Here is an 18,240-nt window from a genome sequence, read left to right as displayed (position 1 = left end):
ATCCCCCAAGTTCCACATTTTTCCTCGACCGCTCGAGCACAGTGGTCGCCTAGGGCAGTCCAGATGGTCTAACATGTTTAACTGCTCACAAAGAAACCTCATATTTCCCTACACTCTGCCTCCTACTTTTGCTCGACCCACAGTGGAAACGACGCGTCGTTTTACCACGATTACATTTTATCAGCTTCTTTCTTTACCTTTATTAACAAAACTCGCTAATGTCATACAATTTTCAACAACTCAAAACTCAACTGTGGGTGTTTGCAGCTCAACAACTGTATCTAAAATTCCTTCAAAAGCTTAAATTTTGACGAAACAAAACGATAATGGAAGAAAAATCTTACCTTTCCGCTGATTTCCAGCTTCAAATCGATGCCACATTCAACCGACCTGTCGGTTCTTCTGTAACTCTCGTTCGCTCAGTCGTCTCTCTGTTAGCCTTAAAAAGTTTTGTGTATTTCAGAGTCTCTGTTTGTTTCGTTTAACATGGAGAAGAAGAAGGGGTTTACAATGATTCTCCCGAGGTACGATTAAATACAAAATCCTCGTATCGGTATATTAATAACAAATATTAAGTTTTCGGTGTTAAAATAACGTAAAAAGAGATATGATAAATAATTATATTGAACTCATTGTGCTATAAATTTATAATTCATAATATTATAGTAACATTTTTATACAAACATAATATAGTAAAGCTTCACCTATAATCTTTTACCACATCATATTACATAATATAAAAAATATTGTATATATAACTATATGCTAACAGAGGGAATACGGATTAAACTCTCAGGGTGTTGAAAACCCCAGAAGAAGAAGAAACTCAATGGGTGTTCTTTTTATGGGCCAGGATGAGGATGAGAATCGAGAGACGGAAGTCGGACCTAGAGGTGAGAGGCGGTTGTGGTGGTTTAAGGTTGGCCGTGTAGGAAAAATGGGAATAACTTATATTATTAACTAAAATATATAAATCAATAGCTTTGTAAGAAGCATAAATGTTGTGTTTGCTTGTTGTGTTTGCTTCCTTTTGCTTTTTTGGGGTGAATTAGAAAGGTATTGATGTTTAGATTCCTTCCGTGAATTCTCTATTTGTAAAAAGCACCTTTAACAAAAGTGGTGCTTGGTTTTTTTTAGCTATTTAGGATGTTTGGGTTAGTTTATATGTATCTCAATTAATATTTAATAATCGGATAAATTCTTTTAATAGTTATTAATCACCTCTATTAACAATTAAGGTGGATTGAACTCAAAGTATTTTGAATAATACACCAAAAAAACATTAGTTAATCGTTGAATCACCTAATAGTGGTTAAAACTGTGGTATGATAATGTTATTGAACTAATAAATGAGAATTTCTTTTACCATATTTAATAAATAAATGTATATTAAAAAATAATCTTCATGAAACGGACACAGGTGCATCCATCTATCATAAATACTAAATAAAGAATAAACATCAAGCGTGTGTAATTATATTTATGGTAAGCACCAAAATTAAAATTATTGGAGAAAAACAAAATAAGAAGAAAAAAACATTTCTTCTCTCTTTCTTCTTATTAATTATATGAATGAATTATTATTGTGTGTGTTAGGTTTATGTCCTTTTGTTAATTTAAATCGTCAATTTCATTCGTTTTTCTTATTCATACGAATAAACTAAAGCAAAGAAAATGAATGATATTATTAATTTAATGTGACTGACAATCACGTTAACGTATATGCTTTTTTATTTATTTCAAGTATGTACTTTTCATGTTAAGTTAAACTCTTTTGATTAAACATTTTGATTTAATTTTGTATTTATATTTATTTTTAAGATTATATACTCAAAATCAATGTTCTGAAAATCGGACCGAACCGTCCGATTGAACCGGTTCGACCAGCAACCGACGACAAATCTGGTCCAGTATATATAAAAAATCGTCATTTTGATTTAAAATGGATTGGACCGCGGTTGGACCGTTGGAATAGTGCTGAATCGCTGTCCAATTGCAGCTAAACCCTGCCGGATTCTGGCATCTTTTGACGGAGAAAACACCCCCATTCGACCGACGACATCTCCACGACCAAAACCATCCATTTTCAGTCGCCGTCGTATAGCCTACGTCGATCGCCGTCCATCTAAAGTTCACGCGTGATGCGATGTCAGATTTCTTTCGTTGACTCCGGCGAGTTCCAACGACGATGGAACTCCCTAGCACCACCATCAGAGTCGCCGACACCTACACATCAAAAGCTCCAAGATTCCAGCTTCGATTGGCCGTCGATCGTCGCTGCCGCCACCACTCACCAGAATCTTCGCGCGACAGGGGTGTTTTAGAGAGTTTCAAAACTTAGGGAGTATTTAGGGGGTTTTTTTTTTTTTGATGAATTTCAAACATTCAGGGACTAAAATTAATTTTCCAAATTACGGTCCAACCAACAGATCCATTGGTCAAACGGATATCGGACCTTGAACGGTCTATTGTCCGGTCCGATTTTCAGAATATTGCTCAAATATATTTATATTCATTTAAATGTTAATTTTCATATCTTTTTGTGTTAAAACAAAATTAACACTATGACTATTATTCAGAATATCCATTAAATTTGCACCAATAAAATTAATTCAGTTTTCAGATAAAAAAAACAAATACCATCTAACTCTCAATGTTCGTATCTACAACATCGACTCGAGTCTATCATATATATAGGTTTTCTTAAATTTTTTTTTTTTTTTTTTTTTCCAACAAAATTTCAATAAACATGAGATGGATTGACATATTGTCGCACAAAGCAATCATTTTGATTTGTATCAATAATTATTCATAGTACCATAATGATAAGATTAACCAATGAGAAAAAAAAAAATTAGACTAAATTTTAGTATTTTAACAATTTATTTGAGTCACCTTTTACTTTTTAGGTCTGAGCAACACAAATAATGGATGGAATTTTTTTTTTTTTTTTTTTAAACCATAATGTTACATATTTTTCTACCATGTTCAAAAGTTTTATACAAGGTTACGGATAAACTTGCATAATTATAAATATAAACTATTTTTCATTTTCATTCTTATCAATACAATTATAGAAGGATAACAAAACTCTAGCATCAGGATGCTGAAATGGTGACAACCTAGGGCCTCCAACTGGTCATTTCTGATAAATTTATCCTCAAATCTTATAAATGAAAAAGAAAGTACTAAATTAGGTGAAGGAGATATAAGATTCTTCCCTTTGATAATGCCGAAACTACTACAAAAGCAATAAGAGCCTCAAGGAAAATGCAACATTTCAGGACGACAAACACTACACATGAAGAGTAGAAGAATGCAAAAAGCTGACGAGCTTACTGCAATACATTACCTTCATGAAAAACATACAAGCAACCAAATATACTTTTACAAACACATGCACAAGAACTACGACTACAAATAAACTGAAAATCGTTGTCAGCGCCAAGTAAGATCGTAAGATAATTAAATAGAAAGGAAATCGATAAAACTATTACTTTCGAGCCATTGACAAGACGAGCATGCATGTGAACAAAATTGATAGGAAAATGGTCATCATGATCCTAGTAAAGAAAGCTTAGCAAAACTGAAAACTGATGGACAAAGCACCTCAAATTTCACAGAGATAAATAAAAAAAAGGGCCTGCTGAACCAGAATTACCTTTTACTCAACATAAATATGGTGATAAATTATTAGAAAATCACAACCAAACTAAGTAATGTGTTTGAATAATTCATAGTAGTAGAGCCTCTAAAAATTAGATTTATCACGGTAATGTGAAAGCTCACATATATTAATATGTTTTTGTTAAATAGTAGATACCAGAATGATACAACATTGTCTAATAAACCTCCATCTGATAAATTAACAAAAATGCAAAACTTGCATAATGCCATGATAAATCAGATATTCGTTACCTACATAACACTGGAATAAGTTAGATTTCGATGCAGATTGTTCTTCATGTCTAAGTTTTACCTTCAGATGGGTGGAATGAAGAGGAGGATTCCTACATGTTTGACGATTGTGTCCATACGCACCACATTGACCACACTTTTTCGGTACAATACTACTTGGATCACGCTTTTCCGTACAATGCCACTGGGAGCACGTTTCTTAACTACTCTTCAGCTGACGCAAACAATTCATCAGAATTTTCTAGTGATCTTGATTCTTTTGATAGCACAGTCCTCAGCCCTCCAACATTTGTTATAAGAAGTTCAATCCCATAACGATTTCGCATGTCCTCCATGATTTTCTCTTGGTTTAATACACATTGTTGTTTAGTAGCTGTTCCTTGACGTGATAACCAACAAGCGGTGGTTGCTTGACGATGGCCTCCGGATCACTTGGTCAGTTGCACATGAATGGCATAAATGCAACCTCCTTAATTTGAAATTATCATTCTTGAGACTTTATTGCGCAGACACGCCACATACAATCTTTGTTTATACAAATTGCTTCAAAACCGGTTTGTGGTTGATCTAGAGATTTGAATTGATAATGCTTCTTGATGCATCAAGTTTAAACTCTTTCGCAGCCTCTTTGATGCAAATGTCTGCCAACTACAAATGCATCATCATCAGAATCAGTTAATTGGTAGCGTCACACTCTGGCAGATATGGCAAATAAGAAAACTTCCTTGAAGGCCTCGCACGAACATTTTTACGTGAATCCTTCATGTTCACAGGAGCATCATCCTTCACCTGGTTCGCCTCTCAAACCTTCCAAAACACCTCTTCATTCACACAGCATAAGCACCTGCAGTATCGAGTTCCATCAACGATGCGTATCCCCTTGCGTGTCACGTTGACTAAGGTTGGTTGCTGAGACAATGGTTATGGTGACATTTGTGGTTGAGACATGGCACACTGTTCTTAAATGTCACTACTGGTACATATGGTGGGTTTGTTCTAATTTGGTTCGTTGGGCTAGGCTTGGTTGAACCTATTGATTACTTTCACTCCAGAAACAGATGAGTGTGACAATTGATATGTGATGTACTGGAAACCTTGCTACAGTCAGCGTAGAATCCTTATGAACCAGTGTGACACACAATGGAATAAAGTATTAGCTGACCCACAACCTCCATCTAAGAAAAAGCAAAGATCAGAATCATACATATATCCATTGGGGGAAGAGGCATGGAACTCGAATGCCATAATACTTCCATTTTCAAAACGTATTCATTTGCATCCACTTCGATGGTCGATCAATAATTCCACAAAAACTTTGTATGCAATCCCTTTCGCAAATTTCATTCCTCTCAATCTACCACCATATAAGAATACCGCCCATCAGCCGAAGTGTCCCTGTTCCACCAAACCTAACCAACATTCTCACCTCTTATAACTACAACCAAAGCATATAAAAAACTCAACAAATTTCATAAACACACTCAAAAAATCATCTCAATAACATGAAAACAATCTAATTTCCTAAATCCAACCATTTTCCGCAGCCAATCGAGCACAATGGTCACTGAGCAGTCTAACGTTATCTAGAAACACAACAGCACAAGATTCTAATCCCTAATTCTGCCCTTTCCTGACAGTCGAGCAAATTGGCCCTTGAGCTAGTCTAGCGTGGTCTAACATAAACAACACAAACCATCACTAATCCCCCAAGTTCCACATTTTTCCTCGACCGCTCGAGCACAGTGGTCGCTAGTGCAGTCCAGCATGGTCTAACAGTTTTTACTGCTCCACAAGAAACCTCATATTTCCCTACACTCTGCCCATCCTTTGCTCGACCCACAGTGGGAAACGACGCGGTCGTTTTACCACGATTACATTTATCAGCTTCTTCTTTACCTTTATTAACAAAACTCGCTAATGCATACAATTTTCAACAACTCAAAACTCAACTGTGGTGTTTGCAGCTCAACAACTGTATCTAAATCCTTCAAAAGCTTAAATTTTGACGAAACAAACGATAATGGAAGAAAAACTTACCTTTCGGGATTTCCAGCTTCAAATCGATGCCACATTCAAACCGAACTGTGGTTCTTCTGTAACTCTCGTTCGCTCAGTCGTCTCTCTGTTATGCCTTAAATGTTTTGTGTATTTCAAGTCTCTGTTTGTTTCGTGTTAACATTGGAGAAGAAGAAGGGGTTTACCATGATTCTCCCGAGGTACGATTAAATAACAAAATCTCGTATGGTTATATTAATAACAAATATAAGGCTCGTTTTGGTTCACAATTTGTGTTTTAGGAAAAGTTTTTTGAAAAAAAGTTAAAAAAAAGTTGAATTTGACGGGTATACGATGTAGGATTTACAAATTATAAAGTACCCCCTATGTTTGTTTTTTTATAAAACACCCCTTATAATAAAATATTAAAAGTTTAACAAAAACACCCCCAATCCACCCTCAAATAAGGACAGCCGGCCACCACCGTCGGAGGGTGGCCGGAGTTGCCGTAACAAAACATTAAAATATTTAGGGGTATTTAATTGAATTACAAATTTAGAGGTTAAAAAATGTTGAATAAAGTTGAAAATATTGTGAGTTTTTAGGTATTTTACTGTTTAACTTTTTGGGAATTCTAAAAGTAGTATAGTATTCCCAAAACCAAACCAAACGAAGCCTAAGTTTTCGGGTGTTAAAATAACGTAAACAAGATGATATGATAAATAATAATATTGAACTCATTGTGTTATAAATTTGTTCCTATATTATACATATAAAATTTTTATACAACATAATATAGTAAAAGATTATCGGTGAAAGATTTCAATACACCTAATAACCTTTTACCCACGTCATATTACAGAATATAAAAAATATTGTATAATATATTACTATATGTGACAGAGGGAATACGGATTAAACCTAAGGGGTGTTGAAAAACCCCAAGAAGAAGAATTCATGGGTGTTTCTTATAGGGTATTTCCGTTTTGGGCTGGTGTATTTTCAAAGCCCGGCCCATTTAGGCCCAATAAAAAAGCACCCCAAAATTATTTCCACACCTCTTTTATGATTAATATAAATAAATTAAATTGAAAAAAAATCTGTGAAAAATAAAAATTTGTCATTAGATGACTTTCTAATAAAAGTACATTATTGAAATCATTTTTCTCATCAATTTTTATAAAAAATATGTAAATTTATTTTATATAATTAAAATATTTATCTATTAATTTGTGTTGCATATATATGTTAGTTTTATAATACTAAAGATATTTTAGTATTTGTCGAAATACTGATGCCAATTACTATATATATGTGGTGTGTGTGTTGTGTGTGTGTGTGTACACTGATTCATTCTGTATTAAGCTAAGAAAATGATTTGACAATCAAAGTGTAATGTTAACGAGAAGAGGGGTTACGTTAAAAAGTGAATTTAAAAAGTTTATTTGACGGGGTCAAAGGTAGGTTCAATGATAGGGACCAATAGAAAAATGAAAATTTATGGATGAATTATACTTTTTAATATTAAATTTTAAAATTTTTGTAGGATTGGTAAATAGCTTTGTCTAAGGGGGCCGTTTAGTTCAGGGAATGTTGGATTACATAGATCTTATATTACCTTGAAGATTACTGAGAATCTTTAGGAAAATGTGTTTGGTTAGTTGGTGAGTATGTTATATTAATATGGGGTTAAGGGGAAAAATTGGTGGGAGGTTATTTAAATATAAATTGCCCTCTTTTTAAATATTAATATATTATAATTTTTAACCCCCAATATTTCAGATTTTGCCAAAAACACCCCGCTTATATAAAACTTTTATTTATGATAAAATCACACCCCACCCTACTGCCGCGCTGCCGCCACCGCAAAGCATCGCGAAAGTCTTAAAAGTCGTCGTGAGATAGCTCACCGTGACCACGAGGCTCCGATATGGTCGTTTGATCATATTGATGGCTGAAACGGCCATATCAGGCCTGAAATGGCCAAATTATTCTCGCCATTAACGGCCAAATCCTTGGCCATAATCGGCCAGATCTGGTTGATAAAGGTCAAGGGTATGGCGTAACGGCCAGATCTACTCCCATATGGCCTTTTGACCATCAACATGGCTAGAAACGGCCATATCGAGGCCTCCCGGTCACGTGGGCTGCTCACGGCGACTCATGTGACTTCCGACGACCTCCGCGATGGCTGACGGTGGTTGGCTGGGAAGACAGGCAGCAAAGGTGGGGGGGTGTGGCTTGGGTAAGCTGAAATTGTTTTGATTTCAAGGTAATTTTGTCCAAAAAATAATTAAATGGGGTGAAATGGTAAAATCAAGATTCATGTAAATAAATTTAAAAATAAGGCATGTTGTCCTAAAAATTTATTTAAGGGATAGAATTGTAAAAAAAAAAAAAAAAATTACCCAAATAATATTTATAATATCTAAGAAAATAAGGTAATCCATGTACCTCTAATATTACTAACAATAATCACTATGGTATTAAAGATTACAAGAATCATATACTTGACAAATCAAACATAGTAATCAGTAATATAAGATGACTTAACCCTAGTAATCCCACATAACCCCCAACCAAACGCCCTCCAGTATTATCATCGTGGTCATTTTTGGCTCATTACACCTTGAAAGGTCAAAGAAGTGATTTTTTTTTTTCACAATATATTAAAATTTAGTCTTTTAAGCCTATAAACAGTCAGTATGCTTGAAGAATAAAACTTTATAACGAAAAATACATGGACTCCAAACACTTAAAATTCAAGATTTTATATGCATAATAAAATTAATAAAAAGAAATATTTGGGCTGCATTTGGTACACTTTTATGCTTTATTATGTTCTACTATCTTGTCCAATCTAGTGAAAAATGTGTTTGTTTTAATATCTACAATTCAATTCAAAATCTAATCATATTTTATCAATTAAAACATTTAACAATTACCCTTCACACTAAAAGTTATAAATTAATAAAAACACTTACCACTGTGTCGGTACACTTTTTTTAATGACTATAGTCCAAACACTTAAAAAATCAATATTTTGTATGTTTTGAGAAATATAACGCACAAAATAACCCCTAATGTATCATATTGCCTAGATAATAACTAAGGGTCAGTTATATTTTGAAACCAATAGGGGGTCATTTACGATTCTTAAAAATCATGAGTAAAGTTTTTCAATTACTAGTAAAGGGAAAAAAATTTCAATATACGGAAATTTTTTTAATCTTACCCTTTCCTCGTTATTTATTTTTTTTTTTTTTTCTTTTTATGAGTTAGAAGCAACCGTAACTTTTCTTACAAGCAAGGGGGAAATTGTTCTTTACCCATAATATGTTAGCAAAGTTTGGGAAAGAAGTGACCATAATGTTGAGAGGTTTGTGTTGTAGAGAGAGTTTGAGAAAAAAAAATCAACATAATTCATTGATTTATATACGAAGCTATCACAGTAGTTACATGGTTATTTCGAGTAGAGTTTGCGAATTCAAGAATGTAAATATTTATAATTATGCATAATTTCTCATTCTATAATCTATTTGCTCTTACATGGTACAAAAAATTAGTAACAAAATAAGATTGGCATCAACAGAAAGCTTCAAGGTTTGGCTGAAAGAGAAGTAAAGATTAAAGAAGCATGGTCAAGTGAGATCAAAATTTGATGGAAGGCCAAGTCAACAAACAATCAAAAATACCTCAACCCCTTACCTCTAGGACTTTCTTCGTTTTCCATTTTTTATAAGATATTCTGTTTGCCTTTTGCTGTCTTTTCTTCCTAACTTGTTCAAGATCTTAGGCACCCGCTCCAAGCGTTGTTGCCGCCTCTTGCCTCCTCTCAGCTTTCTATTATCCCCTTAGTTGCCGGCCATCTCTTGCACAGAAGCGGCTCATTTGGGAAAATCTAAGGTATGACGGTGATATTGTTGACGTAGTAAAAATATCACTTGAGAGTGGTAATACCTTCGTTGTGTTCTTGATTCTTTCCTCATATTTTTATAATAAATGACAGCTCCCATCCTATGACTAGTTTTGGAGGTTACCAAGCTGGCATTTAAAATCCATTGCGCCCAATAGTCAAACTAGAGAGAGGATATAAACCTCCACAGCCACCTCTCACCTCCAGCTCCGACTTCCGTCGCTCGATTCTTATCCTTCTCCTCATCGTCCTTCCCTACTCCTCCTTAGCTTCTCCTTCCTCTTCAGGTTTCGATCTTCGCTTTTTTTATTATTTATTTGAATGTTTTGGTTTCTGAGAAAATTAAAGGAAGTTAAAGAAAGTTTGTGAGTTTTGATAACGTAATTTTTTGGAGAGTGTTGATTTTGTGATTGAATCGTAATTTTCGGATTTTAAAGATCTGGTTCGGTGGTTTTAGTTCTTACTTTTTGTTTGGTTGCCAAGAAAATGCAGGAAAATGAAACAATAAAATAAAATTTGAGTTTTGATCTGTAATTTGTACCAAGGAGTTTGGAGAGTGTTGCTTTGTTAATTGAATTGAAAATTTTGGATTTCTGTAAATGTGATGCAGTCATTTTAGTTTTATTTTCTGTTTTGATTCATTTTTGTGTGTGTTCATGAAAGTTGTTGAGTTTTTTTTGTGGTTGTTGGTTGTAGGAGCATGGAAAAGGTGAGCGTTGTGATTAGGTTTGATGGAACATGGACAACTTCAGCTGATGGGCGTTATGCTTATGTTGGTGGTCGCACGACTGGAATGAGAGTTGAGAAGGGGATCGCATACGAACGTTTTATGGAAGACTTGCACAGGACCATTAACGTGGATGCAAATAAATGTTCTTTGGCAATCGAAGTCTTATTGCCTTGTATTAACATGTCTGCTCCCCCCATGAGGATATGTGATTATCCTACTCTTTGCTTTTTCTTAGATAATGCTGGTGGGCCGGCTACTGGCTTTATTCCGTTGTGTATCACAGAGTATGCCATTTCTCTGAGGAGAGCAAAACCAAAACCCATCGGATGATGATTTCTTTTTCTGATGACCAAGCAATAAGAAGAAAGCATGATCCCAGTGGCATTGTTGGTCAATGTGGCGTGTATGGACAATTTATTCCAGTGTTATGTTATTGCATTAGCATGGAATTGTATCTACAATTTAACAAGACCGTATTAATATATGTGAGCTTTCGCATTACTGTGTTAAATCTTATTTTTACAAGTTCTAATACTAATTTCCTAAATCCACCATTTTCCGCAGCCAATCGAGCACAATGGTCACTGACCTAGTCTAACGTTATCTAGAAACACAACAGCACAATGATTTAATTCCCTAAATTCTGGCCCTTTTCCTCGACCAGTCGAGCAAATTGGCCCTTGAGCTAGTCTAGCGTGGTCTAACAACAACCACAAACCATCCTAATCCCCCAAGTTCCACTTTTTTCCTCGACCGCCGAGCACAGTGGTCGCCTAGTGCAGCCAGATGGTCTAACATGTTTTACTGCTCCACAAAGAAACCTCATTTTCCCTACACTCTGCCCTATCCTTTTGCTCGCCCCCACAGTGGGAACGACGCGTCGTTTTACCACGATTACATTTTATCAGCTTCTTTCTTTACCTATTATTACACAACTCGCTAATGTCATACAATTTTCAACACCTCAAAACTCAACTGTGGGTGTTTGCAGCTCAACAACTGTATCTAAATTCCTTCAAAAGCTTAAATTTTGACGAAACAAAACGATAATGGAAGAAAAATCTTACCTTTCCGCTGATTCCAGCTTCAAATCGATGCCACATTCAACCGACCTGTCGGTTCTTCTGTAACTCTCGTTCGCTCGTCGCTCTCTGTTAGTCCTTAAAGTTTTGTGTTTTCAGTCTCTGTTTTTTTCGTTTAACATTGGAGAAGAAGAAGGGGTTTACAATGATTCTCCCAGGGTACGATTAAATACACAAACCTCTGTATGGTTATATAATATAACAATATTTAAGGCTCCGTTTGGTTCACAAATTTTGTGTTTTTAGGAAAAGTTTTTTGAAAAAAGTTAAAAAAAGTTGAATTTGACGGTATTTACGATGTAGATTTACAAATTATAAAGTACCCCCCTATGTTTTGTTTTTTTTTATAAAACACCCCTTATAATAAATATTAAAAGTTACAAAACACCCCCAACCACCCTCAAATACGGACAGCCGCCACACCGTCGGAGGGTGGCCGGAGTTGCCGTAACAAAAACATTAAAAATATTTAGGGTATTTAATTGAATAAACAAATTTAGAGTGTAAAAAATGTTGAATAAAGTTGAATAATTGTGAGTTTTTAGGTATTTTACTGTTTAACTTTTTTGGGAATTCTAAAAGTAGTAGTATTCCCAAAATCCCAACCAAACGAAGCCTATTTTTTCGGTGTTAAAATAACGTAAAAAGATGATATGATAAAATATATATTGAACTCATTGTGTATAAATTTATGATTCTAATATTATACATAAAAATTTTTATACAACTAATATAGTAAAGATTATCGGTGAAGATTCAATACACCTAATAACCTTTTACCAACGTCATATTACATAATATAAAAAATATTGTATATAATATACTATATGCTGACAGAGGGAATACGGATAACCTAGGGGTGTTGAAAAACCCCAGAAGAAGAAATTCAATGGGTGTTCTTTTATAGGGTATTTCCGTTTTGGGCCTGGTGTATTTTCAAGCCCGGCCCATTTAGGCCCAATAAAAAAGCACCCCAAAATTATTTCCACACCTTTTATGATTAATATAAATCAAATTAAATTGAAAAAAAAATCTGTGAAAAATTAAAATTTTGTCATTAGATGACTTTCTAATAAAAGTACATTATTGAACATTTTTCTCATCAATTTTTTTAAAAAATGTTATAATTTTATTTTATATATAATTAAAATATTTATCTATTAATTTTGTGTTGCATATAGTGTAGTTTTATAATAATAAGATATTTTAGATATTTGTTCGAAATACTGATGCCAATTACTATAATATATGTGTGTGGTGTGTGTGTGTGTACATGATTCATTCTAGTATTAAGCTAAGAAAATGATTTTGACATCAAAGTGTAATGTTAACGAAAGAGGGTTACGTTAAAAAAGTGAATTTAAAAAGTTTTATTGACGGGGTCAAAGTGTAGGTTCTGTATAGGGACCAAAGTACAGAAAAATTATGGATGAAATTATATCTTTTTAATATTAAATTTTAAAATTTTTTGTAGGATTGGTAAATAGCTTTGTCCTAAGGGGGCCGTTGTTCAGGGAATGTTGGATTACTAGAATCTTATATTACCTTGAAGATTACTGAGAATCTTTGGAAAATGTGTTTGGTGTTGGTGAGTATGTTATATTAATATGTTGGTTAAGAGGAATAAATTGGTGGGTATGTTATTTAAATTACTAAATTGCCCTCTTTTTAAATATTAAATATATTATTATTTTTTACCCCCAATATTTGCATTTTGCTAAAACACCCGCTTATAAAAACTTTTATTATGAAAATCACCCCCACCCTAGCCGCGCCTGCCGTCCACCGCAAAGCATCGCCGAAAGTCTCTAAAAGTCGTCGTGAGTAGCTCACCGTGACCACGAGGCTCGCGATAGGTCGTTTCTGTCATATTGATGGCTGAAAACGGCCATATCAGGCCTGAAATGGCCAAATTTTCTCTCGCCATTAACGGCCAAATCCTTGGCCATAATCGGCCAGATCTGTTATAAAGCAAGGGTTGGTCCTTGTAACGGCCAGATCTACTCCAATATGCCTTTTCGCCATCAACATGGCTAGAAACGGCATATCGGGCCTCCCGGTCACCGTGGGCTGCTCACGGCGACTCCATGTACTTCCGAGACCTCGCCGCTCCGGATGGCGACGGTGGTTTGGCTGGCGACAAGCGGCACAATGGGTGGGGTGTGGTGCTTGGGTAAGCTGAATTTGTTTTGATTTCAAGGTAATTTGTCCAAAAATTAATTAATGGGGTGAAATGGTAAAATCAAGATTCATTATAATAAATTAAAATAAGGGCATTGTTGTCTCTAAAAATTTATTAAGGGTAGAATTGTAAAAAAAAAAAAAAAAATTACCCAAAATATTTATATAATCTAAGAAAATGAAGGTAATCAGATTACCTCTAATTTACTAACAATAATCACTATTGGTTTTAAAGATTAAAGAATCTTATATTACTTGACAAATCAAACATAGTAATCAAGTAATATAGATGACTTAACCCTAGTAATCCACATAACCCACCAACCCAACGCCCTCCAGTATTATCATCGTGGTCACTTTTTGCCTCATTACACCTTGAAAGGTCAAAGAAGTGATTTTTTTTTTCACAATATATTAAAATTAGTCTTTTAAGCCTATAAACAGTCAGTATGCTTGAAGAATAAAACTTATAACGAAAAATACATGGACTCCAACACTTAAAAATTCAAGATTTTATATGCATAAAAATTAATAAAAATATTTGGGCTGCATTTGGTACACTTTTTATGCTTTATTATGTTCTACTATCTTGTCCAATCTAGTGAAAAATGTGTTGTTTTAATATCTACAATTCAATTCAAAATCATCATATTTTTATCAATTTAAAACATTTAAAACATTACCCTTCACAATAAAAGTTTATAAATTAATAAAACACTCTTACCCACGTTCGGTACACTTTTTTTAATAGACTTATAGTCCAAACACTTAAAAAATCAATATTTGTTATGTTTGTGAGAATATAAACGCACAAAAAACCTTAATGTATCATATTGCCTAGATAATACTAAGGGTCAGTTTATATTTTGTAAACCAATAGGGGTCATTTAATATTTCTTTAGGATAAACTTGCATAATTTAATAAATATAAACTACTTTTCATTTTCATTTCTTATCAATAAAATTATAGAAAGGATAACAAAACTCTAGCATCAAGGATGCTGAAAATGGTGACAACCTAGGGCCTCCACTAGTTCATTTCTGATAAAATTTATCCTCAAAATTCTCATAAATGAAAAAGAAAGTACTACATTTAGGTGAAGGAGATATAATGATTCTTCCCTTTGATAATGCAGAAACTACTACAAAAGCAATGAGAGCCTCAAGGAACATGCAACATTTCAGGACGAAACACTACACAATGAAGAGTAGAAGAATGCAAAAAGCCTGACGAGCTTACCTGCAATACTATTACCTTCATGAAAAACATACAAGCAACCAATATATACTTTTACAAACACATGCACAAGAACTACGACTTACAAATAAACTGAAAATTGTGTAAGCTGCCAAGTAAGATCGTAAGATAAATTAAATAGAAAGGAAATCGATAAAACTTATTACTTTCGAGCCATTGACAAGACGAGCATGCATGTGAACAAAATTGATAGGAAAATGGTCATCATGATCCTAGTAAAGAAAGCTTAGCGAAACTGAAAACTGATGGCAAAAGCACCTCAAATTTCACGGAGATAATATAAAAAAAAAGGGTCCTGCTGAACCAGAATTACCTTTTTCTCAACATAATATGGTGATAAATTATTAGATAAATCACAACCAAACTAAGTAATGTGTTTGAATAATTCATAGTATTAGAGCCTCTAAAAATTAGATTTATCACGGTAATGTGAAAGCTCACATATATTAATATGTTTTTGTTAAATAGTAGATACCAGCATATGATACAACATTGTCTAATAAACCTCCATCTGATAAATTAACATAAAATGCAATAACTTGCATATAATGCCATGATAAATCAGATATTCGTTACCTACATAACACTGGAATAAGTTAGATTTCGATGCAGATTTGTTCTTCATGTCTAAGTTTTACCTTCAGATGAGGGTTGAAGAGGAGTTGGATTCCTACATGTTTGACGATTGTGTCCATACGCACCACATTGACCACACTTTTTTGGTACAATACTACTTGGATCACGCTTTTTCCGTACAATGCCACTGGGAGCACGCTTTCTTACTACTTTCTCAGCTGACGCAAACAATTCATCAGAATTTTCTAGTGATCCTTTGATTTCTTTGATAGCACAGTCCCTAGCCCTCCAACATTTGTTATAAGATAGTTCAATCCCATAACGATTTCGCATGTCCTCCATGATTTCTCTTGGTTTATACTCACATTGTTTGTCTAGTAGCTGTTCCTTGACGTGATAACCAACAAGCCGGCTGGTTGCTTGACGATGGCCTCCGGATACTTGGTCAGTTGCACATGAATGGTATAAATGCAACCTCCTTAATTTGAAATTATCATTCTCTTGAGACTTTATTGCGCAGACACGCCACTTACAATCTTTGTTTATACAAATTGCTTCAAACCGTTTTGTGGTTGATCTAGAGATTTTGAATTGATAATGCTTCTTGATCGCATCAAGGTTTAAACTCTTTCGCAGCTCTTTTTTGGATGCGAATGTCTGCCCAACTACAAATGCATCATCATCAGAATCAGTTAATTTGGTAGCATCACACTCTGGCAGATATGGCAAATAAGAAAACTTCCTTGAAGGCCTCGCACGAACATTTTTACGTGAATCCTTCACATTGTTCGCAGGAGCATCATCCTTCACCTGGTTCCGCCTCTCAACCCCTTCCAAAACACCCTCTTCATTCCACACAGCATAAGCACCTGCAGTATTCAGAGTTCCATCAACATGATGCGTATCACCTTGCGTGTCATCGTTGACTAAGGTTGGTTGCTGAGACAATGGTGATGGTGACATTTGTGGTTGAGACATGGACAACTGTTCCTTAAATGTCACTACTGGTACATATGGTGGGTTTGTTTCTAATTCTGGTTCGTTTGGGCTAGGCTTGGTTGAACCTATTTGATTACTTTCACTACCAGAAACAGAATGAGTGTGACAATTCGATATGTAATGTACTGGAAACCTTGCTACAGTCAGCGTAGAATCCTTATGAACCAGTGTGACACACAATGGAATAAAGTCATTAGCTGACCCAGAACCTCCATCTAAGAAAAAGCAAAGATCAGAATCATTACATATCTCCATTGGGGGAAGAGGCATGGAACTCGAATGCCATAATACTTCCATTTTCAAAACGTATTCATTTGCATCCACTTCGATGGTCCGATACAATAATTCCACAAAAACTTTGTATGCAATCCCTTTCGCAACTTTCATTCCTCTCAATCTACCACCATTATAAGCATACCGCCCATCAGCCGAAGTGTCCCATGTTCCACCAAACCTAACCAACATTCTCACCTCTTCCATAATCCTACAACCAACAAGCATATAAAAAACTCAACAAATTTCATAAACACACTCAAAAACATAAATCTCATAAACATGAAAACAATCTAATTTCCTAAATCCTACCATTTTCCGCAGCCAATCGAGCACAATGGTCACTGAGCCTAGTCTAACGTTATCTAGAAACACAACAGCACAATGATTCTAATTCCCTAAATTCTGCCCTTTTCCTCGACCAGTCGAGCAAATTGGCCCTCGAGCATAGTCTAGCATGGTCTAGCAATACAACCACAAAACCATCCTAATCCCCCAAGTTCCACATTTTTCCTCGACCGCTCGAGCACAGTGGTCGCCTAGTGCAGTCCAGGATGGTCTAACATGTTTTACTGCTCCACAAAGAAACCTCATATTTCCCTACACTCTGCCCTATCCTTTTGCTCGACCCCACAGTGGGAAACGACGCGTCGTTTTACCACGATTACATTTTATCAGCTTCTTTCTTTACCTATTATTAACAAAACTCGCTAATGTCATACAATTTTCAACAACTCAAAACTCAACTGTGGGTGTTTGCAGCTCAACAACTGTATCTAAAATTCCTTCAAAAGCTTAAATTTTGACGAAACAAAACGATAATGGAAGAAAAATCTTACCTTTCCGCTGATTTCCAGCTTCAAATCGATGCCACATTCAACCGACCTGTCGGTTCTTCTGTAACTCTCGTTCGCTCAGTCGTCTCTCTGTTATGCCTTAAAATGTTTTGTGTATTTCAGAGTCTCTGTTTGTTTCGTTTTAACATTGGAGAAGAAGAAGGGGTTTACAATGATTCTCCCGAGGTACGATTAAATAACAAAATCCTCGTATTGTTATATTAATAACAAATATTAAGTTTTCGGTGTTAAAATAACGTAAAAAGATGATATGATAAATAATATATATTGAACTCATTGTGCTATAAATTTATAATTCATAATATTATACGTATAACATTTTTATACAACATAATATAGTAAAAGCTTCACCTAATAATCTTTTACCACATCATATTACATAATATAAAAAATATTGTATATATAACTATATGCTAACAGAGGGAATACGGATTAAACCTCAGGGGTGTTGAAAA

The 18,240-nt window shown here is 34.7% G+C and overlaps 1 protein-coding gene and 1 long non-coding RNA gene across 3 annotated transcripts; one reads left to right on the top strand and one right to left on the bottom strand.

The window, feature by feature from the left end:
* The first annotated feature begins 9,387 nt into the window (after window positions 1–9,387).
* Window positions 9,388–10,982, top strand: LOC116106585. 2 transcript variants are annotated; one of them, XR_004124334.1, is made up of 3 exons: window positions 9,388–9,819; window positions 9,923–10,116; window positions 10,526–10,982. It is a non-coding gene; the product is annotated as an uncharacterized LOC116106585 (long non-coding RNA). The 2 variants fall into 2 exon arrangements; XR_004124333.1 differs by having other exon boundaries at window positions 9,396–9,819; window positions 9,941–10,116.
* Window positions 10,983–15,485: 4,503 nt separating this feature from the next.
* LOC116106584 lies at window positions 15,486–17,942 on the bottom strand. Its single transcript, XM_031392955.1, has 2 exons — window positions 17,768–17,942; window positions 15,486–17,139 (listed from the first exon to the last, which is right to left on the bottom strand). Exon 2 carries the CDS (start codon window positions 17,133–17,135, stop codon window positions 15,708–15,710), a length of 1,428 nt encoding a protein of 475 aa, XP_031248815.1. The 5' UTR covers window positions 17,136–17,139; window positions 17,768–17,942; the 3' UTR covers window positions 15,486–15,707.
* Between the last annotated feature and the right edge of the window lie 298 nt (window positions 17,943–18,240).

The sequence above is a fragment of the Pistacia vera genome, unplaced genomic scaffold (genome assembly GCF_008641045.1).
Source record: "Pistacia vera cultivar Batoury unplaced genomic scaffold, PisVer_v2 Contig52, whole genome shotgun sequence".
Lineage (NCBI taxonomy): Eukaryota > Viridiplantae > Streptophyta > Magnoliopsida > Sapindales > Anacardiaceae > Pistacia > Pistacia vera.
This window is presented reverse-complemented; position numbering and strand designations above follow the sequence as displayed.

Coding starts and splice junctions, on each gene's coding strand:
- LOC116106584 (XM_031392955.1), bottom strand. CDS start 17,135: ATGGAAGAGGTGAGAATGTTGGTTAGGTTTGGTGGAACATGGGACACT.